This window comes from Equus caballus, chromosome 9, assembly GCF_041296265.1.
Source record: "Equus caballus isolate H_3958 breed thoroughbred chromosome 9, TB-T2T, whole genome shotgun sequence".
NCBI lineage: Eukaryota > Metazoa > Chordata > Mammalia > Perissodactyla > Equidae > Equus > Equus caballus.
The window spans coordinates 68,966,523-68,991,600 of NC_091692.1; the positions used below are offsets into that span (position 1 = coordinate 68,966,523).

At 37.5% G+C, this 25,078-nt stretch overlaps 1 protein-coding gene across 4 annotated transcripts in view; it reads left to right on the forward strand.

The window, feature by feature from the left end:
• The first annotated feature begins 241 nt into the window (after positions 1-241).
• PKHD1L1 (PKHD1 like 1) overlaps positions 242-25,078 on the forward strand; it is a 150,401-nt gene continuing 125,564 nt past the window's right edge. For all 4 annotated transcript variants that reach the window (XR_011421351.1, XR_011421352.1, XM_070221703.1 and 1 more), the window contains exons 1-9: positions 242-386; positions 2,332-2,421; positions 11,460-11,604; positions 12,587-12,695; positions 15,056-15,113; positions 16,723-16,816; positions 19,914-19,967; positions 20,500-20,573; positions 21,506-21,548. Coding sequence is in view for 2 of the 4 variants with exons in the window: in XM_070221703.1 (XP_070077804.1) it covers positions 314-386; positions 2,332-2,421; positions 11,460-11,604; positions 12,587-12,695; positions 15,056-15,113; positions 16,723-16,816; positions 19,914-19,967; positions 20,500-20,573; positions 21,506-21,548 (740 nt within the window). In the remaining 2 variants the exon portion in view is untranslated. The remainder of the gene's footprint in view (positions 387-2,331; positions 2,422-11,459; positions 11,605-12,586; positions 12,696-15,055; positions 15,114-16,722; positions 16,817-19,913; positions 19,968-20,499; positions 20,574-21,505; positions 21,549-25,078) is intronic.

Consider the following 25,078-nt stretch of genomic DNA (forward strand, 5'->3'; position numbering starts at 1 on the left):
AAGGCGAGGTTGACTGAAAACTTGCCCATTGATGTCTCTTGCCCAAAGGAGTAGGGTCATTAGACCTATGGAGACACCGATGGGAGACAGCACCCAAGTTTGAGTGTGGAGACGGATGCTCATAGCCTGGCCCCGGTCCGGCTCGGTGGTCCGGTGAAGGGGTGTGCTCTTCACGCGCACCCCAGAGGCGCCGGCGAGCCGGGGGCGGGGCGGGGCGGGCGCGCGAGCGAGCCGCGGTCCCGGAGCCGAGCCCCACAGCTGGCGGCGGCTGCGAGCGAGCGGCGGGCGTGCGCTCCGCGGAACTGGCGCCGCGATGGGACACCTGTGGCTTTTGGGGACCTGGGGCTTTTGGGGGCTGCTCCTGTGCGCCGCGGACCCCCGCACAGGTAACCCAGTCGGGGCTCTAGGGAAGTACTGGCGAGGTCAGTGTAGACACAACCCTTGCTCCCGGGGTCGCGGGAGAGGCGGGACAGCCTGGCACCAGCCCTGGACCAAGACTGCGGGTGTGGCTGCGTGGTGCTCATGGGGACCTGGAGACCTGGAAGGCAGGCCTAACAAAGAGACAGGGACAGAGACAGAGACAGACAGACACACAGACACACACATGGAGAGAGGGAGAAATGGGGAGGAGAGAGAGAGAGAGATTGCTCTTAAATCATCGGTGTTGCTGCTTGAATTACGGAATCTCACCCCCGACCTCCACCCCCAGTTGACTCAGTTGACGAAGCGACTGAAATTTGGCTGGGCATGGGGTATGGGGGACGCAACCTGAGTTCTCCTTCTTCTTACTCTTCTTGGGTCCCTTTCACCACTGAAGTGAGGGAAATATCCCTCAATAGGACAGGAATGGGTCTTTGTAGCGAGTGTCAGTCACTTCCAGGGGCAGCTGCCCTGTGCCTTCAAAGTAATACCCAGGAGAGGGCTGGGAAGGGACTGATAAGATAAGAAATTGGAGTTGCCGCAGAGATAAGGGAGGATGAACCTGAGATAGGTGAGCAGCAGCACAGCCTTGGAGATAGGATCCAGCTCCCTCGCTGGAATTTCCTACTCCTGGCTGCGGGCTGCTCAAGTTATAAATGTGCCTGAAGCAGGAACAGCCTTGTAGACAGACCGGAAGTCCAGAAGCCTTGGGTCTGGGGGTAGTCTTCATGATGTCGGAGAGCTTTTGCCATTATAGGTGAAGTCCATACCAAACTCTTTTCAGGCAGGAGTCAACGATACAATCTAATTTCCTTAACCTTTTCTCATACATCCATTTCAAACAATAATTTCTGTGGCTTTACTTTGTGTCCCCACTTAAATTTTTCCACCTATTCTGAGAATTTGTTACTGTATCTAATAATTAGCAGATCTGTATCGCTTAACCGGAAAATAAGCCCTGCTAGCCACTGTGTGTGTTTGAATTGCTTTGAAGCATTACTTGCAGTTCTCGGTAGAAGCCACTCACTCGCCCGTATGTTTGCATCGGCACCTCCCTCTGTCGTGAACTCTTTATTTTCCCCACAGTTGGTCCAGTCTAGCTAATTCGTACTTACCCACCAACTTGCATCCGGGATACCCCTTCTTTCAAGAAGACAGTGTGACCCAAGCAGTGTGGATGAAATGCCCCTTCTGAGTCTCCCATGGCCCCTGTGCTGTCTTCTGTCACTCTGTACTGTCTGAGCTAAGCTTTGGGAAAGTAGGGACTGTTACACATTTTTATATCCCCAGGAAGTTAATACCATTTGTTGAATGAATTAGTGACCTTTACTTAAGAGCTCACTATCATCAGGAGGCTAAAAAGATCCCAGTAATTATTTTTCCTGAAGTCTTACTCTGTCACAGAAAACAGTTTCTTCTTAAAACACGACTTCTTTTTTGTACCTGGACTGTTCTTTCAATTTACCTAGCTTTGCTTTTCTTCTGTGCTTTTATAATGACCTATTTCTCTACCATGCTGTTTTTCCAGCATGGTCTGCTGCTTTGTGGGCTGCTAACTGTAGTTATGGACCTGCGGTTAGTAGAACACTACATGAAATTCAGGGTTTAATGAATGTTTTATAATAAGATAGTTAAGAATGATGGAAATGATCATATATTATTCCTGCTCTTTGTAGCTCCTAAGATAGTGCATTGTATAAAGCCGATGAGTATTAACTCAGTTAGTAATTGGACTCCCTGTTGAGTTATTGGTTAGTAGCAGAGCCAAAAGGAAAACATGGGTGTGCTTACTTTCAGTCCACTAGTCTTCATGATGTTTTTCTTACAATGTTGTAATACGTATTCTAAAATTTGATGCTTGAAATGAAGTACTTGACACTTTTACTTCTACTGTACTTTAATATCTTTCAGATGGCTCTAAAATAATTCCCAAAGTCACAGAAATAATACCTAAATATGGCAGCATAAATGGAGCAACAAGGCTTACTATCAAAGGAGAAGGTATGGTTGCCTTTTTTTTTTTTTTGCCAAGGTTGAGGTATTTTAAAGGCTAGTTGACATTTAGAGATTTATAGTTTTTAAAAAAAAAAAAATCCACTAGAGTTGTTTCTCCCTTTGGCCAGAGTAGTAAAACCATCCCCTTTGACAGCTAACAAAATCTCCAAAAGTCTCTATCAATCTGGTCATATGGGTTTGTATTATAATTACTTAACTCTGTGATCTGGATTATAATGACTGAACTGAAAGGAGCTTCTTTAACTCAACTCTGCAATTATTTGCTTAGTTCTTCACGGGTCTAATGACATTTAATTTATTTTTATATCAAATAAAACATTTTGGGGGTTTCAAGACCATTAATAAGAGGATATGCTAGAGAAATAGAATGATGATGAAAGAAGAAAGGCAGTGAAAGCAAAACTTTGGATCTTTTCTCCTGCCACCCAGAATTTGTCATATGTTGCATCAGAGCATGGCTTATATATGACTCTTTCTCCTTGCCTGGTCTTCAGATGAAAACATGATAGGAAATCAGTGAATATATTTAATGAACAACTGTTCCTAGGATTAAATAGAAATATGTGGTTCTTTTAGCCACAAGGCCTTTGAGATCTAAATTATAGCAGTATTCAGATGCTTATGGATTTTTGAAGGATGGGAAAGAAAAATTTAAAAAGAATATTAACAAAAACTATATAATTTGGTCTTTAAAATAAGAAGAGAAATGAGAAGTTTTTGGAGTCAGAGAATTGACATAGCAAGATATTTCAATTGTGTCATATATATTGAAATATCTTTCAATATGTCTAAGTAATGTTTCTTCAGAATTCAATCCCTTAATGATATACTTAAGATAATTTATGCATTTAAGTGGTGAATAATATATTTTGGACTAAAGTGGCATTTTTTTTAGAGTTGAACACCTGTAGACAATGTATTTGTTAAAGACTATTTTCAGAATGTATTTATTCACAGCTCGCTTATATTGTAAATTGCTGTTAGGATAGTGTCCTTGAAAGTGATTGGGTTTTTTTTGTTGTTGCCTTGTTTTTTGTGAGTAAGATTGGCCCTGAGCTAATATCTGTTGCCAGTCTTCCTCTTTTTACCTGAGGAAGATTGTCACTGAGCTAACATCTGTGCCAGTCTTCCTCTATTTTATGTGAGATGCCTCCCACAGCATGGCTTGATGAGCAGTGCTAGCTCCACGCCTGGGATCCTAACCCGTGAATTCGTGGCCACCTAAGTGGAGTGTGCAAACTTACCCACTAAGCTGGCCTGACTATTGGGTTTTTAATAGAGATTTAAATACCATGAGAGAAATGCCAAGATTACAACAAAACAAAACAATGAAACCACCCAGCTATTTCCTTCCACTTCAAGACCTGATCTTTTTCTGATCTAGGAACTATGGCTTGAGTTTAAGTACGTAGACACAGATCATCCCTAGTTAAAAATAGGAAAAACAAAACAAAACAAAAAAATTGTATTCTTAAGATATTTTTTAAGAGCATCCTTATTAATCTAGCCATAACCTTTGCTCTTTTGTGGACATTCGGAGGCAATTAGGCTCTTACTTATGAAGCACAAGGTGTCGTGGTGAACTTCTAGTTTTCCAGTCAGCCTTCATTTCTGGATGCTTTGGGGAGAGAATTATAGGATGGTTAAATCCTGTCGGAATTGCAGATACCTGCACCCTCATCCTAATTTGTCTTCCCTCTCCTTGTTCTAACCATAGACTGTAGGTGACTAAAAATGTGTTAGCATATGTCCCTCTCAGGGGCTGAGTCTAAATACTGTTCTGTATAGGTTTTGGGGGCCCATGATATATACAGAGTGTATATAAAGCAATGATAAATTTTTCTTATTTACCACACCAGCCCTCCAAAGCTACATGAATATGGCAGTTGAACAAAGTTTATTGGGAGGAATTACATTCACATATTCCATCAGTCCTGTCTCTGACCCATACTCAGTGTTTAGAATTGCATCGGAGCTAATTTATTAATCGTACAAGAACATTTTCTAAATGGAATTGTAAATGTTAGATGATTACCTAAATGTTGGTCCCATATGACTTTTTAAATGTTTTATTTTTGTAAAAGTCACGATGAAAAAGTAAAATGTTATAGAAATGTTTGACTTAGAAAGTGACTTCTCTGAAATTCCACACTCTAGAAAGATCTGCTCTTAGTATTTTGGTGTATCCAAATGACTTTTGGCTGTTTCCATGCATAATATTGACCTTTGCAGGCATAAGTTTGCTATTGCATTATACTATTGCATTACTACTCAAAAGGCTGTGCTTCAGGAGCCCAAGATATAGAATGTCACAATTGTGATGCCCAAGCAAAAGTATTTTGAGCCATGTGGACAAAGAGAACAGATTAGTGGCCACCAGGGGAAAGGGAGGGTGGGTGGTGAGCACAAAGGGTGAAGTGGTGCACCTACAACACGACTGACAGACAATAATGTACAACTGAAATTTTACAAGGTTGTAAATTATCGTAATCTCAATAAAAAGTTAACAACAAAAAGTGTTTTGAGCAATGGCATGATCGTAGAAGTAACTGTATCTCCGTCTAAGATGACTGATTTGATGAGGAGCATTATCATTTTGATAAGTTCTGGACTGTTTCTAACTTTATCAGTTTTATTTATTACTTTATATTCATACCTTGTATTTCTCAATTGTCTTCCTTGATATTTTATCATGTTTCTCTTTATTTAAAATAATCAGTAAGGTACAAGGAGTAACATTTTACTTTTGGTTCTTTTTCTATATATTTCCCTATTGTAACGTATAGCACATATATTTTTGTTAAACTGAAGTGTTGAATTTCACAATTTTTATAATATCATGGAAAGCACGTGGACTTTGGTCCGGTGTGACTGTCTTTCAGTTCTACCCTTGCCACTTCCCTTTATGTGACTGGGGCAAGTTTCTCTCTAAGCCTCAGCTTCCTCATCAGTCAAATGGGATATTAATTCCTACCTGTTGGGGCTGTTGTGAATGTTGAAAAGGATAGAGTATCTAAGGCACCCACATGTAGTATCTGGCCCATAAACTAGAGCTATTTGAGTTTTATTATTCATTTGCATTTATGTTATAGATTTGGTTTCATCCTTTACGTGTTATCTTCTATCACATTGCACCTTTCTTTTCCCTTGTTTTCAGTGTTACAACTTTTAAGTAGGTTTATACACTCTCAACCCTGCCTTTTTTAACGGGAGAAACCAAAACAGCCTGCGTTGTTCATGACAACCGCTGGCTTTACCGCCGCTGACATTTTCCATGATAGCAGCACAGGCTGCTATCAGGAGACCCAGGTTTGCGTGCCTGGCAAGTCTTGTCTCCAGTTTTTTCTGCAAAAGAAAAAAATACATCAACGTGTAGGAATTTCCATCTAAAGCCTCAGCCTTTTCTATTTGCAGGGTACACCCAACACTTCCTGTAATCTTGGTGCTTTGGAGTACTTCCAGAGGTGTCTTCTTTATACCCAATGATTTATTTAGAATTACAGTTTTAAATTAAAATTCTTTTTAAAGGCGATTCCTTTTTAACTCTGTGGAATTAGCTAATATCTTAGAAATATTTTTATGCTCTTTTTAAGCAAAATTTATAATGAGAATATTTACAAATCTTATTGATTTCGTTCATATTTTCCCATAGATTTTACTCCTAGGATAAATATATGAGATATAGATGTTTATATATATGAACATTAAAACAACGCCATAATCTAAAACAGTATCATTTTTTGTTGGTATTATGTTTTAGAATTGTGTTTGTCTTAGGAATGCTGAAGAACAGATCTGTGTTACCATCTCATTGATGTGACATGTGCCTAATAGGAAAATGAATACGTATATCACATCCTGAGCCACACCACCAGTAAAACTTTCCATTCTCTGGTTTGTTGCCAGCAGCCCTTTGTGTGTTCCAAACTCAATGTGAACTCCAGAGATAAGCAGAAATTGGCAGAAGGAAAGAGCAGGCTTACAAGTGGCTTGCTCTTCTGTGTTTTCGGGTATCTTCTCACAATTCCATTTTAGCAGTAACTGCCTTCCTACATTCAGAACCGCAAATTCAATGCCGGTATTTTTCCCACGTTAAATTGGTGCTTATTTTTGAACTTTGGCCTATGTTGGATGAGTCCTATTTGGTTGAGGTTTAAGCTTAAAAGAAGAAAGTAGTGTTTATTAAAATCCCAACCCTTTCTTGAGATTCTGCTTACTTTTTCTACATATAAAGAATAGGAGAGGAGCTAAAAACATAGGGTCTAGAGGTGGTTACGTGGGGTAACAGGCTACAGCTTTGAAATGTGCGTTTTTAAATACTATTTTTCTCTGAATATCACAGGTGTGGCATCTGCAACCTAGGTTCGAATTCTGGCCACCCACTTAATAGTTCTGTGTTATTTTTAAAAAAGAATATTAATACTCAACCTAAACCTCAGGGTTTTTATAACTAATAATAAGTGCAAATATCAATTGAGCTCTTAACATATGAGCCAGGCTTCATGTTAAGCACTGTATATAAATCCTCATTTAGTCTTCCTAACAATCCAATAAGTAGATTATTATGGTCATTTTTCTGATGAGGAGACTAAGACTGAGAGAGTTTATATCTAAAACTCTAATGCCCCAAGTCACGCAGCAAGGAAATGCTGGAGCTGGGATTCCAACCCGGGATGTCAGGGTCCAAATGCCCTTTCCTTTATACAGCACTGCCACCTAACGTGCAGCTTACCTGAGCTGGAGTTCAGGGGCCTTGGCATTTGATGACCATCTGGCACATTGAAGTCCCACTTCAGTCCTATGCGAAACTACACAATATTCATGGTTTCTAACGCACCTTTGTCAAACACTGAAAATGGTCAATAATTTAAAAAGCAGTCCCACCACAGATATCTGGAAATTCCAATTCAGTCACTTCAACTATTAAAGGCTATTTAATGTGAGTACATATTGTAGTGGTGATTGTTTTGTTGAAACAGACTTGAAAACTACTGACAATTTTAGGGAAATACCTAATATTTATTTTTTCTAACATCAGTAATATAAATACATGAGATTTAAAGAGTTAAGTTTACATCTCTGGGTTTACCTTTTTGTTTTTTTTACCGATTTTAAGTTTATTATTGTACTGTGGGACAATATGATCTGTAGGTAATTAAGTTCTGAAACTTAAATAGCCTATAAATTTACATTAATAAAAGGGATGAAAATCTTTTAGTGTGAAAGAAAAATTTTTATAATTTCAAAAATATTAGTCATCACTTTGGCTGTTTTTTAATGTTAAAACACTTGTGATATTCAGAAAAAATAATACTTTAAAATGCATGTATTGTTAGAACCCAGAATTTAGGAATTTTAGATTTTGAAGTAGTCTGAGCAAAAAGTATTTACTTACTAATTTAACTTTGTTCCAAAAAATATTATAACTAGATAACTTTATAGATTTCCTCTGCATTCTGGAAGAGTATTAAGTATCTTTCTAAAATTTTTATTAGGAGAATATTTAATTATTGGATTCAATTAATAGAACATTATCCAATTAATCTTATTCGTAGGTTTTATTTCTTGAGTTTCTTTCAAAATTGAATGCTGTTTTGACAATGTAAAATACTTTTATGGGGCATAAAATTCCTTAATCAATGCTTACTTCTAAATCTAGTTTTGAATTTTCATATATTTATAGTAAGAGTAAAATCATTTTCTGCTGTTTTACATCATGCACTTCTCTGTTTCTATTGGATCATACCCATCAGCATGCAAATGTATTTCTACCTGAAAAAAAGCAAAAGCAAGATCATGAACCTTCCCCTCGCTCAACACTCCCCTCCAGCTACCAGCCCATTTCCCTCCTTCCCTTTACAGTAAAACTCCTCAAAAAAGTTACCAATATTTGTTCTCTTCACTTATCGTCCTAAATCTTCTCTTGAACCCGTGCTGAGCAGTCATGTATCCATTGCTCATTGAAACAGCATCTTCACTCCTGCCCCCAGTCTATTCTCACCCCTGGCCCCGTGTCTATTCTCAGAACAGCAGCTAGTGAATCTTGGAAAGTATAAGTCAAATCATACCGCTCCTCTGTTTCAAAGCCTCCAATGGTTCCCCATTCATAAAAATAATCTAAAAGGCTCCATTTCTGGTCTCGTCTCTCAATTCTCCTCACTCATACTTCACCAACCACACTTGCTGATTCTCAAATCTACAAACATGCTCCCACCACAGGGCCTTGGAACATCCTGTTCTGTGTATCTAAAATGTGCTTCCCATGGCTGTTCTCATGTCTACTCCCTCTGAAAAGCTTCCATGACCATCTATGTCACATGCCTCCTGTGTCCCACTTCACATCTCCTTGGCATTGCCTCTGATTTCATAAATGTTGCAAAGTACTCTCTGGGTTCTTAATTTACTTTCCGAGTTGGCCTCCCTGGTAGGCAGAGCTGTGAGTAGTATACGTGGTCAGTAACTTTGTAAGAAGAAAAATGTGGTCCACGGTAAAGATATACATGGGCTCCTGGGCTGTTGCAGGTGACTTGACTAGTCAGTCAGGGGCTGACAGAAACAGAATTGGAAGGTCAGAAACAAGAAAGTCTTGGGAAGGGGCAAGTGAGCACACCCATAATAGTGAGCAAAAACCATGCAGATGTATATGTCTCAAGTTAATTCCCACAAGAAAGTATCCCCCACAGGAGAGACGGAGCAACTGGGTTAATTGGATGACTCATTCAGGAACTTCTCCTTGGCCATCTCAGTGTTGTGCAATGGGCTCATGAACAGAGGGGCCATGGGTGAAAGGCTGTGCATGGGCCAACACCGTGGACTCCCTTTCACCAAGGCTAAGCTACTACTGTTGCTGAATACCTGACCTGCCAGTCGCGGAGACCAATACTAAACTCTCAAGAGGGACCATCCCTCAAGAAGCCTACCCTGCCATCTAGTGATAAGTTGACTGCATCACTCTCCTCCTCTCATGGAAAGAGCAGAGATTCATTATTGCTGGGACTGACACCTACTCCAGATATGGGTTTTGCCTTCTCTTTCCACAGTCCTCTGCCAGCCCCATCTTCTGAGAGGTTGCACGGTCTGATTTACTGCCATGAGATTCCACAAAGTAGTGCTTCAGAACAAAGAACACATTTTATACTGAAAAAGTTGTGATAATGGCACATGACCCTGAAACCTGCATCACCCTGAAACATGTGGCTTAATGGAATGAAGAAACAGCCTATGAAAGGCAAGGCTAAGATCCCAGCTTAGAAACAACAGCCTGTGGAATGAGATGCTGTCCTCCATCATATGCTATATGTGTTGGGTCAATGGCTGATACATATTGTCGTTTCCCAATAGAACACATGGAGCTGGAAATGAAGGGTTACTCCCTGTCATTATCACTCCCAGTGATCCAGACATTGAATCTGTGCTTTCTGTCCTTGAAATTTTAGGTTCTGCTGGATTTAGGGTCTGAGTTTCCAAATAGAGATTGCTTCTGCCAGGGATCCCAATGTGGGTTCCACTGAACTGAAACTAACGCTACTACCTGATCAGTTTGAATTCAGCAAACATAATTAGTAGGCTACTAGAGATAATCAATTTTGATTATCATGAAGAGGTAGGGTTGCTTTTACCTAATGCAGAAAGGGAGGAGTATATCTGGAATTCAGGGTATTCTTGGGGACATACGTCTCTTGGCTTCCATGTCCAGTGAGAACTGTGAATAGGCAATTACAGCAACTACAACCTAACATGGGCAGGACAACTAAAGGCTCAGACCCTCAGGATGAAGGTTAGTGTCACTCCATTAGCTGAAGTTCTGGCTAAGGGTAAGGGAAATCAACAATGGGTGATAAAGAGGGGACACAGTGAATATTAATTGTAGCCTCAGGACCAGTCATATGAGTGTAGCTTGTCCCGCTAAGTCTCTTATATTAAATCTTTAACAGAGCTCTCAGCTGGCCATTGCCTTGGAGACTTGATAATGGATTGTACTTAAAATTTAGGACAGGAACGTATCTGTTTGGTGCAAGAACTCAACTGTCTCAGCTGCCTCTTACACTCAGCCTCACATCCTCCTGTTCTCACCTCCAATTCTAGCCACAGCTGTGGCAAATGGTTCCCTATGTACTTTGATTCAATCTGTGCTTCCAGCTTCTTGTCTTCAGTTTCCACAGAATGTCTTTGTCTACTGTCCCAGGGCTTCTCTGATGCAGGGACTTGGGACACTGAATCCCGTATGGCATATACCTGTGTGCAGCCTGCAAGTGCAGGAAAAGTTATTTCCCCCAGGGGGAACCATCAACTAAGGGGACGGGATTTGGTGAATGAATGCTGCTTGCCATTGATTCTCTGATTCTGAGAGGCAATCTATATTTTCCTTCGAAGTTCCCAGAAAGATTGAGCCCCTGTCATCCTCAGTGGTGCACAGCTTTTCTTTCTTCAGGTTTTACCCTCTTGTCCCTAAGGAATCACCACCCCAATGAACTGTTTGTAAGTCCTCACTTCAGATTTTGCTTTGTAGGAACTCAAGGTAAAGACCTCATCCCTTATAAAATAGTGTTTCCCTTGTCTCATCTACTCTTTCTATCTTCTCTGGTCTGCTTTTTTCATAGTAGTTATCCCAACCAGATGTAGCATTTCATGCCATATATATATATATGTATATGCCATATATATATCTATCTCATGCCATGTGTGTGTATATATATATATATGTATATGTATGATATTTACTTGTCTATTTTCTCTACCCCTCCCCACCCTACTGGAGTATAAGCTATTTGATTCTATTGCATTTAACAGCACCTGACAAATAATAGGTTCTCAAGCATTACTTTCATGAATAAATTAATTAAAGTCTAATTTCTGTGCTTCTGAAGAGGATTACAATCTTAGGAATAAATATGAAATAAGTTAACTGCTTGCTTCTGTACTATTCCTTATTATTTATTGAATGATTCAATATTGAACGACAATTGTTAGATGTCTGAAAATGGAATTCCATTATTAATAATTGAGTGTTTTTGCCTTTCTAGGTTTTGCTCAAGCAAACCAGTTTAACTATGGAGTTGATAATGCTGAGTTGGGAAACAGTGTGCAATTAGTTTCTTCTTTTCGATCAATTTCATGTGATGTAGAAAAAGATTCAAGTCATTCGTCTCACATTACATGCTATACTAGGTATGTTTTAAAGTATCTTTAATAACATCATTTTCATCATATCAGAATCACAGTTATGCATATTAGTATTATGATCATTTATCACTGGCTATTATAATAATATTTTTCTGATTATCAGATATTTTGATTTCATGATGTTTAGACTACTTTATATATTCAATACTATATATTTATTATATATTCTTTATATAAGACTTTATTATATTCAATTATAATGCTCTTTCTACATATTGGCATGATAGAATATGTTCTATATCCTTTCCCAGGTTATTAGAGTTATTATCATTATTGATCTCTTTCAGAAGATAAATGGCTACTATTAAATTGTAATGATGCTCCTCAAAATATCAAAATTATGCCTTCCTATCCGGTTTGATTAATTTTGTTCAAAATCTTGACAGTCATTAAGATTAAAGATGATCATTTTGTATAGTGACATTTCAAGTTCTTTACCATCAGCCCAAATTTATGTTTGTTATTAGCAACTTAGGGAAACAATTAATCATTTTACCTTGCAACTTTCAGTACTGGGACAGGTAGCACATATTCCAAAGGATTTCGTTTACATTGGGCTTGTTGGCCGTTTTTCAGCAGCAAAAGCTTACTTAGGGGGAAACTTGATTAACTAAAACTTTTTAAGAAACAAAATATAAAATAAATGTACCAAGGTGATATGTTACCATTTTAAATGATGATTATTACATTTGTTCTTGCATTTCTTTTCCTTTTTAATAAGCACAAGTGCATGTAGGCAGAATAAGCACTTGCCTGAGGTCCATGATGTCAGAATTTGCGGTACAGAGTTCAGGATGGAGATGATCTTTCCTAATATTGAAGGGAACGTAACTGTACATCAATTAGAATTTTAGACACTTTTTTTTCCAAAAACGACATGTAGTCTAGAGCAGTATTTGTCATTAATATTATACATTAAATAAAAACAGTTATTGCATTCCTTCTGTGTTCTTCATTTGCCTTCCAGAGCAATGCCAGAAGATTCCTACACTGTTAGAGTCAGTGTGGATGGGGTTCCTATTACAGAAAATAATACCTGCAAAGGTCACGTCAACAGCTGGGCATGCAGCTTCAATGTATGTGGGATCTCCTCTTTGGCTTACGTATAATTGACCTGGTGCTTACTTTCTTGCAGACCTGGGTTTTATTTTTAAATTATAGATTGTTTTCTATTTCCACATTTCAAATATACTAGCATGTAGCTAAGGATAATCCCACTGTTTTCTATCATCTTCTGTAGTAATAGAATCTCTTTTGTTGTTTCTGATTTATTTCCCCCTTCTTTAAATTAATTTTATTAATGAATTAAACTTTATACTTCCAAATTATTTTCTTGTTCACATTCTTTTTTCTCTTTCTCCATTTCTGTTGTTACTTTGATTCTCCCTTTTCCTGTTTTCATACGACTCACCTTCATTTTATATAGAAAAGTCACTATTTTTCCTTTTTCCATTAAACATTTGTCTTCTTTTACCACTTTAAAATGTAAAAGAATGGGTCCGAAGTCATTCTTAGCCTCACATTTCAAAACTTATCTCTTTTCTTGGCAGTATGAAAAATGTGTCCCTTTCCATTTAAGTAGAAATCTGGGCACCTTCTTTTAGGTTGTCCCTGAGAATGGAGAGACACCTGACATGTATTCAGAATCTATGTTGTGCCACCTTCTTTTGCATGTATTGTTTTTGTATCCAGGCCTCCTTCCCTCCATCACCAACCTCTCTCCTCCAAAAAAACTTCAATTATTCCTTAAAAATGCTGCCTATGTTTCTGTACTTTTCTAATTTTTGTGGTGCCTTTGTATTTCTAGAGAAGGACTCTTCTTGATCCATTTCTAGCTCATTTGTTTTCTCCTACATTATTTGTTTTTAGGTGTAGATTTGGATCTGCATGTATCTCAATTACTGAGGCATCTTTATATGCCCACCAGCTCTGCTATTTACCTGTCCCATGTTAATTTTGTTTTTCATTTGTAGTATTTTTCCCTTTTTCAGTAATTGTTTCTCATTTTGCCTTTTGAAAAGAAGTTCACATATGTTTACTTGGATAATAATAGTCAATAAATAATGTAGTATTGACTATGTTCCAGGTAGCGTTCTAAATATTTTTACTTATTAACTCTTGACTCTCACAAAATTCTGTAACTGTATACTAATATTATTATCTCTATTTTATGGATGATAAAACTGAGGCGCTTATAAATTGCATTACTCGTCTAAAGTCATGCAGCTTGGGGGTGGTAGATCTCAGATTAGAATCTGGCCAGCCCGACTCCAGAATCTGGGCTCTTAACCATGATTCCCTCTGCTTCATATATGTACTTGAGTATCTTTGACAGGTCTGTATTAGTTCCCTATTTGCTGCCATAAAAGATTACCACAAATTTAGTGGCTTACAACAGCATGAGTTTATTACCTGACAGCTCTGTAGGTTAAAAGTCTGATGTGGGTTTCAATGGGCTGAAATCAAGGTGTTGGGAGGTCTGCGTTCCTTCAGGAGGCTCTAGGGGAATCTGTTTTCTTGCCTTTTCCAGCTTCTAAAGGTTGTCCTTACTCTGGCTCATGGTCCCTTCCTTTGTTTCCAAAGCCAGCAATGGTGGTTGAACCTTTATTAAATTGCATCGTTCTGACTTTACTTCCGTTGTCGTTGTCACATCTTCTCTGCCTATTCTTCTGTCTCCCTCTTGCATTTATAAGGACACTTGCGATGATCACATCGGGCCCACCCAGATAATCCAGGATAATCTCTCTATTTTAAGGTCAATTCATTAGCAAACTTGATTCCATTGGCAACCATCTGCCACGTAACCTAACATATTCACAGGTTCCAGAGATTAGGTGCATGGACGCCTTTGCGGAGGGCCATTAGTCTGCCTACCACAAACTATTAGCATTTCCATCGCACTGGTGGCCTCCCTGGAATTCTACTCTCTTCCAGGTCCCATTTGGTGTCACAATTCTTAAGAATTATACCTGCATTGCTCTAGAAGATTATCATTAGTTTAGTTACTAAAGCTTACTCTGATGGACTTTTTCTAAGTTTTGCTTCTATATTTTTGAAATATGCTTCGTTATTTTTTCTTCATAAGATTAACCCAAAGTGGGCTTTCTTTAATTTTATCCCACCAAATTCCTAAAAGTCTTTACCCGAGAGCCTTATTTCTGTGGTTTGACTTACACTGATAACAGAAGAAAGATTGAATTTTAAAATTCTAGGCTAGAAACGTTTTGAAGTCAAAGAGGATATTTAGGGGATGAGGAAAAGATCTTGAATAATCAGAATAATATACTAAACTTTATTTCTTATATGTAAAAAGGAATATTCTGACAATCATATTATGGATGTTGTTTAAATATAAATAATGTAAGAAGCAGAGATATTCCATAAACCTAGGAACAAAATAAAGATAAGACTGCTTATCGACAGTGTTATTTTACAGGCAAAAAGTTTCAGAACCCCTACAATAAGGAGCATCACACCTTTATCTGGAACTCCAGGTCTGTTTCATTCATGACAGTTGAAATATCTTTTTGGTTTGTGGTAATTAATTAGTTTGCTTTCTAGTGTGTAAAATTACTATAATGCCTGAAAATTTGTAAATAACATTTCTCTGATTGTACAATAATTCCCAATATTTTTTTAAAAATAATTTTTAATGGCTGCATCTGAAGCTACTATAATATACTTAACTTTCCACCTATTGGATGTTTAGCTGGCTTCCAGTGTTCATTATAATAACCAAAATTATATGAGTTTATAATCCCAAAAAGAATATGTGAGAATGCCCTTTTCTGTAACCTTGAAAATTGTGGGTACTAATTTTTTTCAAGTATTTACATGAAAAAAATAGTACTTTTTTCTAATTTTTCTAGTTCTTTGATTTATATAATTGAATTTATTTTATATTTATTAACTATTACTGACCAGTTGGCTCACTCTGCTTGCTGCGATCTGAGCCAATTAATCGCTATGAAGTAGAGATCGAGGAAAAGAGCATTTATTCGATTAGTTGGCATAATCAGAAGATGGCAGACTAATGTCTCAAAAAAACATCTTAGAGAGTTACAGAAACTTGAGGTAGTTATATAGGGAAAATGGGCCGTGGGAGAGGGCCCAGGAATGTTGGTCTCCAGGCGTGACAGGTTCCAGGCTTCACATTGTTCCATTCTTCTGTCAGCTCTGATGGATACCTTGCAAGTGTGTTTCCTGTCTGAGGTCAGCCCATTCCTGCAGAGACACTCATAGAACAAAGTTTTAATTTATCAGGCTATAGGGGAGCACCTACATAAACAGAGGCCATAGATCAGGAGAGCATGTGAATTATTTTAGAGTACATGCACAGCAGCAAGTAGTCACACAGAGGAGGGGCTGGGGTCATTTATAGTTCCAAAATGGCATTACTTATGTCTCTGAGTACTTATGTTTCCAATGTTAATTACATAACCACTTGTATTTCTTCTTGTATAAATTCCCTAATATAAGAATTCCTTATATTTACAGATATTAACCATTTATATGTTATATATGTGGGAAATATTTTTTTGAATTTATCATTTGCTTTCAAAATTTATTAATGGTTTTTCTGTCATTTAGACACTTTTAATTTTTATTATCAAATCTATGTGTCTTAACCTTTGTTATTTCTTCCTTCATTATTATGCTGTGGAAGACCCCACCATCCTGATGATAAAATATTATATAAATTTTCACTTATTTTTCAAGAGTTTTTATGGTTTTATTTTTTATATTTGATTTTTAATTCACCTAGGATTTATTTTGTTTTTGGTGTAAAGTAGTGATCTTATTTATTTTTTTCAAATTAATCACACATGATCCAAGCAATATTTATTGAATAATTCATCCTGTCTTTCATGAAAAGCCTTTTTAATCTATAAATACTTACAGATATCTCTTTACTATTATAAATATTCATTCATATTTTATTGCATTTGCTACAACTTTCAGAACAATGCTAAACAATAGTAATGAATATGAGATATAAGTGCCCGGATGCTGGTTTTATTGGGAAAACCTCTAATGTTTTGGTATTAAGCCTACGGGTATATGGGTGGATAGTCTTGCACAGAACTTTTTCTTTGTTTTTAGGTACATTAATAACAATCCAAGGCAGAATCTTCACCGATGTCTATGGAAGTAATACTGCACTAAGCTCAAATGGGAAAAATGTTAGGATTTTGAGGTAAATTTTTGATGTAGAAACATATTCTTTTAACTCCTAGATGGGATATGACATTCTGAAAATAATGGCTCCAATGATATTAAAAACCACTACAATGTGATGGGATTAACTAGTGTTTTTCCAGCCACATTTCAGGTAGAAAAGTAGACTGTTGGATGATTCGTTGACATAGAAGCAATGGCCAATATGCCTTTCTTTTTTGCTTTGACGTAATTCCTTCTTTTTCTGTGATGGATTTTATTGATGGAAGGCACATGAGGGCAAGTCCATTAGTAACTGAGTTAAAGTCACAGAATTCTGTTACTGGAGAACTTTGTTACTTAATTTAACTGCCTCATTTTGCACACATTAAAAAAAACAAAATAAAACAAAAAGCTCTGAAACCTGGAGATCCAAAGCTTAGTCAAGGTCAGGAGGAGAACCCACATCTCCTAACAGGCACTTTGGCACATTTTCTACTACACCGTGGTGTACAGAGACTGCCAAAACTAAAAATGGTCGATAACTTATGAACAGCCTATAGTTTGAATCCTGGTTCCTCCATTTACCGGCTGTGGACCAGATGGTAACACTGGTCAGTTACCTAACATCAAAAAGTAATTGTCCAGGGGCTGGCCCCGTGGCCGAGTGGTTAAGTTCGTGCACTCCGCTGCAGGCAGCCCAGTGTTTCATTGGTGCGAATCCTGGGCGCGGACATGGCACTGCTCATCAAACCACGCTGAGGCAGCGTCCCACATGCCACAACTAGAAGGACCCACAACGAAGAATATACAACTATGTACCAGGGGGCTTTGGGGAGGAAAAGGAAAAAATAAAAATCTTAAAAAAAAAAAAAAGTAATTGTCCACATTTTGGACTGGAAACTGTCATTGTCACTAGAGTTCTCTTCCTATAGCATAGGTGGGGTTCTCTCAGTCCTGCCTTAAAGACAGAAAGCCCTGTTCATTTCCTAGAGAAGGACGTACAGAATCAGTATCATGGCTCTGAAGATGATTCATGCTTACTGAATACATAGATAAAACAGATAAATGGGTAAATTAAAAAACAACTCAGACAGCACACACACTTACATGTGCATATATAAGCTTGTAAAACATGCAACTTGAAAGTTTTACTAAATGAAATAAAGTTGATTTATCTGGCATTCTATGAGGTAGAACTCTGAATTAAATCACACTGGCATGAGTCTATAATATTCTGGAAATGTTCATGCTGATTCGTTATATATGAGAAAAGCACTACTAAATAGGGAAACAAATATTTAACAGTTTATACAGACAGCTTAACATAAAGATTTATCTGCTAATGTATAGTTGAGTGTTATGAGTGGTTTATATCCCACTTCTTAGATGGAGTTTTCTAAGTCATTCTTTCCCATAATGATGCCGGGAAATAGAAAGTTTAACTTTCAAAAAGAGATTCCTTTTTTTTCTTCCTGTAGCTGAAATTACTTATGTGTAATACAAGGGAATGGATGGAAATTATTTCATGAAATCACAGAATTGTAGTCAGAAGGGACCTCAGAGGTCAGACTACCCAGCCCTTACACTCCGGAGAGCCTGAGATCCAATAAATAAATACAGAAACAAATTCACTCACCTATTAATGGGAGGAAGGAAGCCCTTAGAGCTGCACTTATCTCATTTCTACCACGTTAATTGTGCCACCAGGGCCCCCAAGGCATTTCATTGTACCTGAGTTCCATTAGCAGGGAGCAACGGCCGAGTGCTGGGCAGGAAGTCAGGGGACCCGAGTGCTCCAGCTGCTTCTGCTTCCAACATGTCTTGTTAATTTGGCCAAATCTCCAAATTCAGACCAGGTACAAACTATGGAGGATATGCAAATGACCAAAAGACCTAGTGCCTACTAAAGAGCTCTTGTTCTTTAAGATCAGATGAGAACACTTTTTAAATGTCTGTATTTAAGGCCAATAGGGTAGTATAACCATATACAGGCAAACTCACAGCACTGTGGGAGTTACCGGCTCTGGTTGAGAGCATACGCTGGAGCCCAGCTGTCTGGGTTTGAATTCCTGCTCTACCCCTTACTGACCGCAGGTCTGGGGAAGTACTTAACCTCCCTGCCTCAGTCTGTTCATCTGTAAAGTGGAAGGATAATAGTTACTAACCCACAGGATGCTTGTAAGGATTAAATATAGTAAGTGCCCATACATGTTAGCTGCTAAATTTATTATTTAGGTGCAGTGAGGTGGGAGAATGAGATTAGGAGAGTATGAATCCATAAATCTCTATAATGGGTACACTCATTCCGTTTACTTTCTTTACAAACCTGATGTAATGATCAAATGAGAAGATTCGTGTCTAAAAGTATATTACATTCACAAAGTTTTCTGAAAACAGTAGTCTTTATTTTTTATGGTTCCGGTTGGTATTGGGTCTTATTTGAGTCTGGGATTTGCTATCACAGAAGCTGGGTGGTTTATTCTGGTGTTGAAAAGAACACAAGACCAGTCAGTCACTTGCCAGCCTCCAACAACATCAGGTTCTGTCAGCCTTAAAGCAAAAGGTCGCCCTGATCAGCTGGAGAAATGCACAGGCGGATATTCTCTCTGCAGCCTAACCCTGCCCCTTCTCAGCTTCTTAGTCCCATTTCGATGGCACTGATGCTGTTAGATGTTCTTTTCATCCTGATTACTCTGTGGGACCTTTGCTGTGGACTGTGTTTAATTCCTATAGCATGAAACTAACTACAAAATTATGTTTTGTATTTTAATTAATTGAACTTCAGATGAAAGACTCCCCATTATCTGTTTCTATGATTTCTATTCCCATAGTTCTTATTACTTTCTAGCACATCAAATATGGTATGATTATCAAGTGTATTATCAGACTCCCCCAGTTAGAATGTCAGACCCACAAGGGCAGGGATCTTTGTTTTGTTTACTGATGTGTTCCAAAACCTAGAGCAAGGACTGCAACATAATAAGCATTCAATTGATGTTTGTTGAATGAATGAGTGATGGATAATAAGTGGTTGAGAGAAAAAATATGTGGTGGCAGTGAACTTGGTGGGAGGAGAGCATTTAGAAACGATTTGTTGAACATAAGTTGATCTTTCTAATAAATTATTTACACAGAGTTTATGTTGGAGGAATGCCCTGTGAGCTTCTTATACCACAATCTGATAATTTGTAAGTAATTCACGTAATTGTCTTTAGAAAAATAAATAGTACATATAAACATGGTAAATTTAAATAGTAATTTCTAGTTATACTGCATAGCTTAATGCTTTATAATACAGTATAAATTGTAACATTTTGTATAGTAAATTAGCAAGAACTTATTTAGCTAGATATTACCTGATATCCCCCGTTGTCTCCAGTAAAGTGTGATATGAACTGTTATTTAGATTATCATGAGAAAGATGTTTTGAGAAATATCTAAAACAATTGTTTCACTTGGTGGTATTTTCAGCTCTTTAAAAGGAATATCAATGGAGATAGCCAAGTTAATTACAAAATATTTAACTGTTAAATGAAGTTTTATTCAAATATCTTCAACCAAGGCTTGGAAATATTTTCATTTCACAAAACTCTTTGGTGTAGCAACAGTTTCTATCCTGATATATATTCTCAAACTCATAAGATGTTTTTAAGGGAAACCCCATATTTAAAAACCTTAGTGTCAATTGCAACTTTGATGTTAACATATATATTTCGTTAGGTATGGTCTAAAACTAGATGATCCGAACAGCGACATGGGTTCCATGGTTTGTAAGACGACTGGAACTTACATCGGTAAATGTCGATCCGCATTCTTCCCAATTCTCGGAAACGCCTGCCTCTGTTTCCTTGTGTTGTGTTCCCCCAGGCCTCACCTGCACCGTCATCCCTTTGTAAAAATCAGCGTTTCTTCTTTACCTTGGCTTCTTTTCAGTTTCATGTAAGCGTGTATGAATTACCTTCTTCCTAAGATTTACATTTAAGGTAAGCTTCAAATGTCTTTTTTTCTTCTTCTGTCATCCAGAAGATTCCATCAGTCGTTTAGCTGTTTTCCCTGGAGCCTTAATTTTACTGGGCTTTTCCCCTTGCTCTATGTACTCCAGGCACATAAATCTTTGTTCTTGAATGAGCTTTGCTCCCGTCTGTCTCAGAGCCTTTGCAAGCTTCCCATACTGAGAATTTCAGAAAATATGTCATGTCTTCAAAAAAGCCTTCCCTGACTCCCTGCCTTACGTTCTCCAGGTTCGCTGTCCTTCTCTTTGGTAGCTTTATCACAAGTCATAGTTCTCTCTTTGTGTCCTTGCTCTTGGCTGACTGTAGCCTCCACTACAGGATATGCTCTGTTAGGAGAAGAGCAAACTGTGCTCACCCTGGTTCTGTCAACTCCTAGCAGAGTGTCTGACCCAACTAACTATCTGTTGAATGTGTGAAAGAAATTTGAGGGCAATATGGTTCATACATGTTCTTTTATTATTTTTCGTTCGTTCTTATATTTTGTCAGATTTTTCTAGTAATAACTTGAGACATCTTACTATGTATATTTTTAAATAGTAGTACGGTACTTCTTTAGGATAGTTCAGTTGTCATTTCTTTGAGGATTAATAGATGGTTGTATAATCACAATTTTAATTTTAAATTTCTTTGCTTTTAAATCAGCTTTATAATGTATAGTTATTGTTCTCCTGTGATTGGGGATTTAATTGGTTGTGTATTTTAATTAATTCTAGGTCATCATAATGTCAGCTTCATCTTGGATAGTGATTACGGAAGGTAGGTCATTTTGTAATTGATTCAACTGGGTAAATAAAAAAAAAACGTGTATTTACTTTGTCTAATAGATCCAGAGATTAAAAAATTAACCACTTTTGTCCCCCAAATTAACATTAAGGTGTCCGTAACATTAAGGTGTTCACTCATAATTTGTGCCTCAGACGTGGCCTTTAAACTGTTAGGAAATCTAGCATTACCTAAAACAAAAAGTAAAATCTTTGATTGTGCTACTGAAAAGTGTTATTCTATGTCTTGCAGCTCTTCTGATTTAATTGTAATTCTTTTGATAATTTAATTAATTCAGTTTTGATTTGAACTAATGTAAGAATAAATAAAACCCTATGGTTAATTTTACCTGATAAAAGTATTCTTTTAAAATATCAAGACATGTAGAGTTGTGAAAGATGGTAGTTACAGCTTTCAATTGTCCATCTTAACACCAATGTTAATAACTTGTATTTATGATTTTTAATAAAACTAAAAGTCATTATCAGATATCCTACATCTTCATTTTGGTAAGAAAGACCATCATACTTTTAGAAAAATACAAAATATGCAAATCTCAACACACGTTGCAAACTTCATATTATAGATAATATTTATAGCGAACATTTAGTGGCAGGCACAGTGCTAAACTCTTTACGTATATTATCTAGTTTATACTCCCAAAGAACCCACGAATTGAGTGTTATCATCCACTCCATGTTGCACACTGGGAAAAATGAGACTTAGGAATGTTAAATGATTTTCTCAAGAATATTCAGCCAGTAGGAAGCAGTGCTAGTGTGTGAACCCATGCAGTCTCACTCCAGGGTCTGAGCATTTCATTCCAGTGCTCTGCCATGACTGATGGAGGGTTTCAGACACAGAACCACATCTCATCACTACTCAACATGCTGACCAAGGATTCTCTAATGGTGGGATCACCCTACTCTTGAGTTCATTTGCATACGTATGGGGGCATTTGTTGGCTGTCACAGTAACAGGGGTGTGCTAATGTGTTTTTGTAGACAGGACCATGATGTGCCAAACATAAATGAAGTTCTGCCCAAAATGTCATAGCCTCTCCCATTGAGAAAATGAGCCAGTTGACAGAAATCCAAATAGGTCACATTATTAAGCCATCCAATACTAATACGGCTGTAGTAGAGCAACAGTAGGCTAGGTCTGTTCATTACTACTTTTTGTCTCTGAAGAGAGACTCATTGATCAGAAGTCTGAGAAGAATGGCAATAATACAATCCAAGTAGATGTTATTCCTGGTCAATATTGACAGACTACAAGAGAAGGATGAGATTTGGTCGCTGCATGCGTGGATCTCCTATTGAGTTTGTGAGACCAAATCTGTTATCGTTGTATTTAGAGATCAGCTAGTCTAGACACCTAGAGACAATAGGTTTGTAACAAAGTGATGCCTGGGCTGGACATTTTATTATAGACCAATATAGACTGGACCCAAACCATGAAGAATATTATAATTCAAGGGCAAACCAGAGTGGATGATATGTAAATAGTGCTAAAATTCACATTTGTAGGGGCCGGCCCGGTGGTGCAGCGGTTAAGTGTGCACCTTCACCTTCAGTGGCCCAGGGGTTCGCTGGTTCGGATCCTGGGTGCAGACATGGCACCACTTGGCACGCCATGCTGTGGCAGGCGTCCCACATATAAAGTAGAAGAAGATGGGCACGGATGTTAGCTCAGGGCCAGTCTTCCTCAGCAAAAAGAGGAGGATTGGCAGCAGTTAGATCAGGGCTAATCTTCCTCAAAAAAAAAAAAATTCACCTTTGTGATTTACTTGGGGCAAATAACTTAGAGTCCCATGAATTAACCGTTATTCTCTGCAAGGACATGACCTACTTAAGTATAACTTGATAAGACAGGGAAATATGATTTTATTGAAACTGTTAGAAAGTCATGTTAGAGGCAACAATTATTGAGTTTTAAATGATTTCCTGAACTTTATGTGGTTCTTTTATGCTTTCAAAGTCATTCTACCTAAGATGAGAAAAATGAATTCTTAGTTCTCAGTCAATATGAAAGGTATTAATTGCCAAATCTGTCCTATATCTCTCAGAGAAATGATTATCCAAAAATAGACAGTTTGAATGATCAAGCTTGAATGTGATTGATAAGTATTCATAAATCAATATGCTGCATTAACATGCCCCAAAACTTTCAATTTTAAAAAGCTGGCAAATTTGCATATAATGTAGGCAAAAATACTGCATAAAATTGTTGATCCTGTGATCTTGACTTGTAATTCCTTTTTTTAAAGACAATGGCTGTCCTTTTATATTAATGTCTCAGAATTGATGAAATTGTGTTTCTATATAAAACATTTTTAGACATTTAAGATAACTGTTAAAAATATGACATTTACTACTTCAAATCCTAGTTTTAAGTTTACATGGCATTTTTAAAATGTCAAATCATTTTATAAACTATAAAATCCATATTTTACAAATTTCAGGAGCATTCCTGAATATCAAATGAACCAATTAAAGACCATTGTGCTACCCATTCTGTATTTCTTTTAATAGCCAACCTTCTCTCCTCTCTTACCCCAAGTTCAAACAACAGCTGTTCCAAACTGATAAGGTTCAGATGAAGCTGCCTTAATTGAGAAATGCCTAGTCATTATCAGTGAATTAGTGAAAATCACCTCAGTGTCATACCAAACAAATTACATTCAAATTTTATATCAGGAGGCAATTTTTCCACCAACTTAAGAAGCACAGTTAATTTTTCAGATGCAAGATCTGATCACAGACAGTATTGTTGGAACTGACATTGTTTCAGATCTATGAGATATCAACTGAAAAGCTTATAACATAAAAAATATAAAATCCAATATAAATTTCTTAAATCACTAAAATAAATAAATAAAATATTTTCAGGGACTTTTTAGTCTTAAAGTGCACATTCTAATGCCTGGGCTAGATTTAAAGGGAGTTAACTGTTGGTCTCAACCACAAGGTTTGCATTTTCCTTTTAGATTCTAGTTCAGTGCGTTCTAATTGGGAAGAATGAGTTTGAGTCTTCACATTTGAAATTCTTAACTTTTCTAATTCTGACTTTCATTGAGCTAATTAAGAGGACAGCATTTAATTTCTAGGATCAGATTCTTTCCCTTCCCCACCCTCCAGGCTATGGAAGTGCAAATGTGTATCTATCAAAAAATATAAGTAGGCTCTGTGTTCATTAGGGATGCCTTGACTTTGGCGGATTGTCAACTTGCTCTCCTCCATGTGCGCACTCACACACATTCGCAGCAGGAGAGGAGAACTGTGTGGTACACAGCTTAGGACTCAGGGCTCTTTTCTCGAACTGCCTGGGTTCAAATTCCATTTCTGCCACTTATTCTGTGATCTTGAGTAAGATAAGTAAATTCTCTGAGTTTTACCTACCTGTGGGGTTGATGTAAGGATTGCATGGCACAATTACTTAAAAGGTTTAAAAAAATCTTCGAAACTTAAAAGTCTTAGCATGATATGTTCAATAATGTTAGTTATTATGACACTAAATAGGTT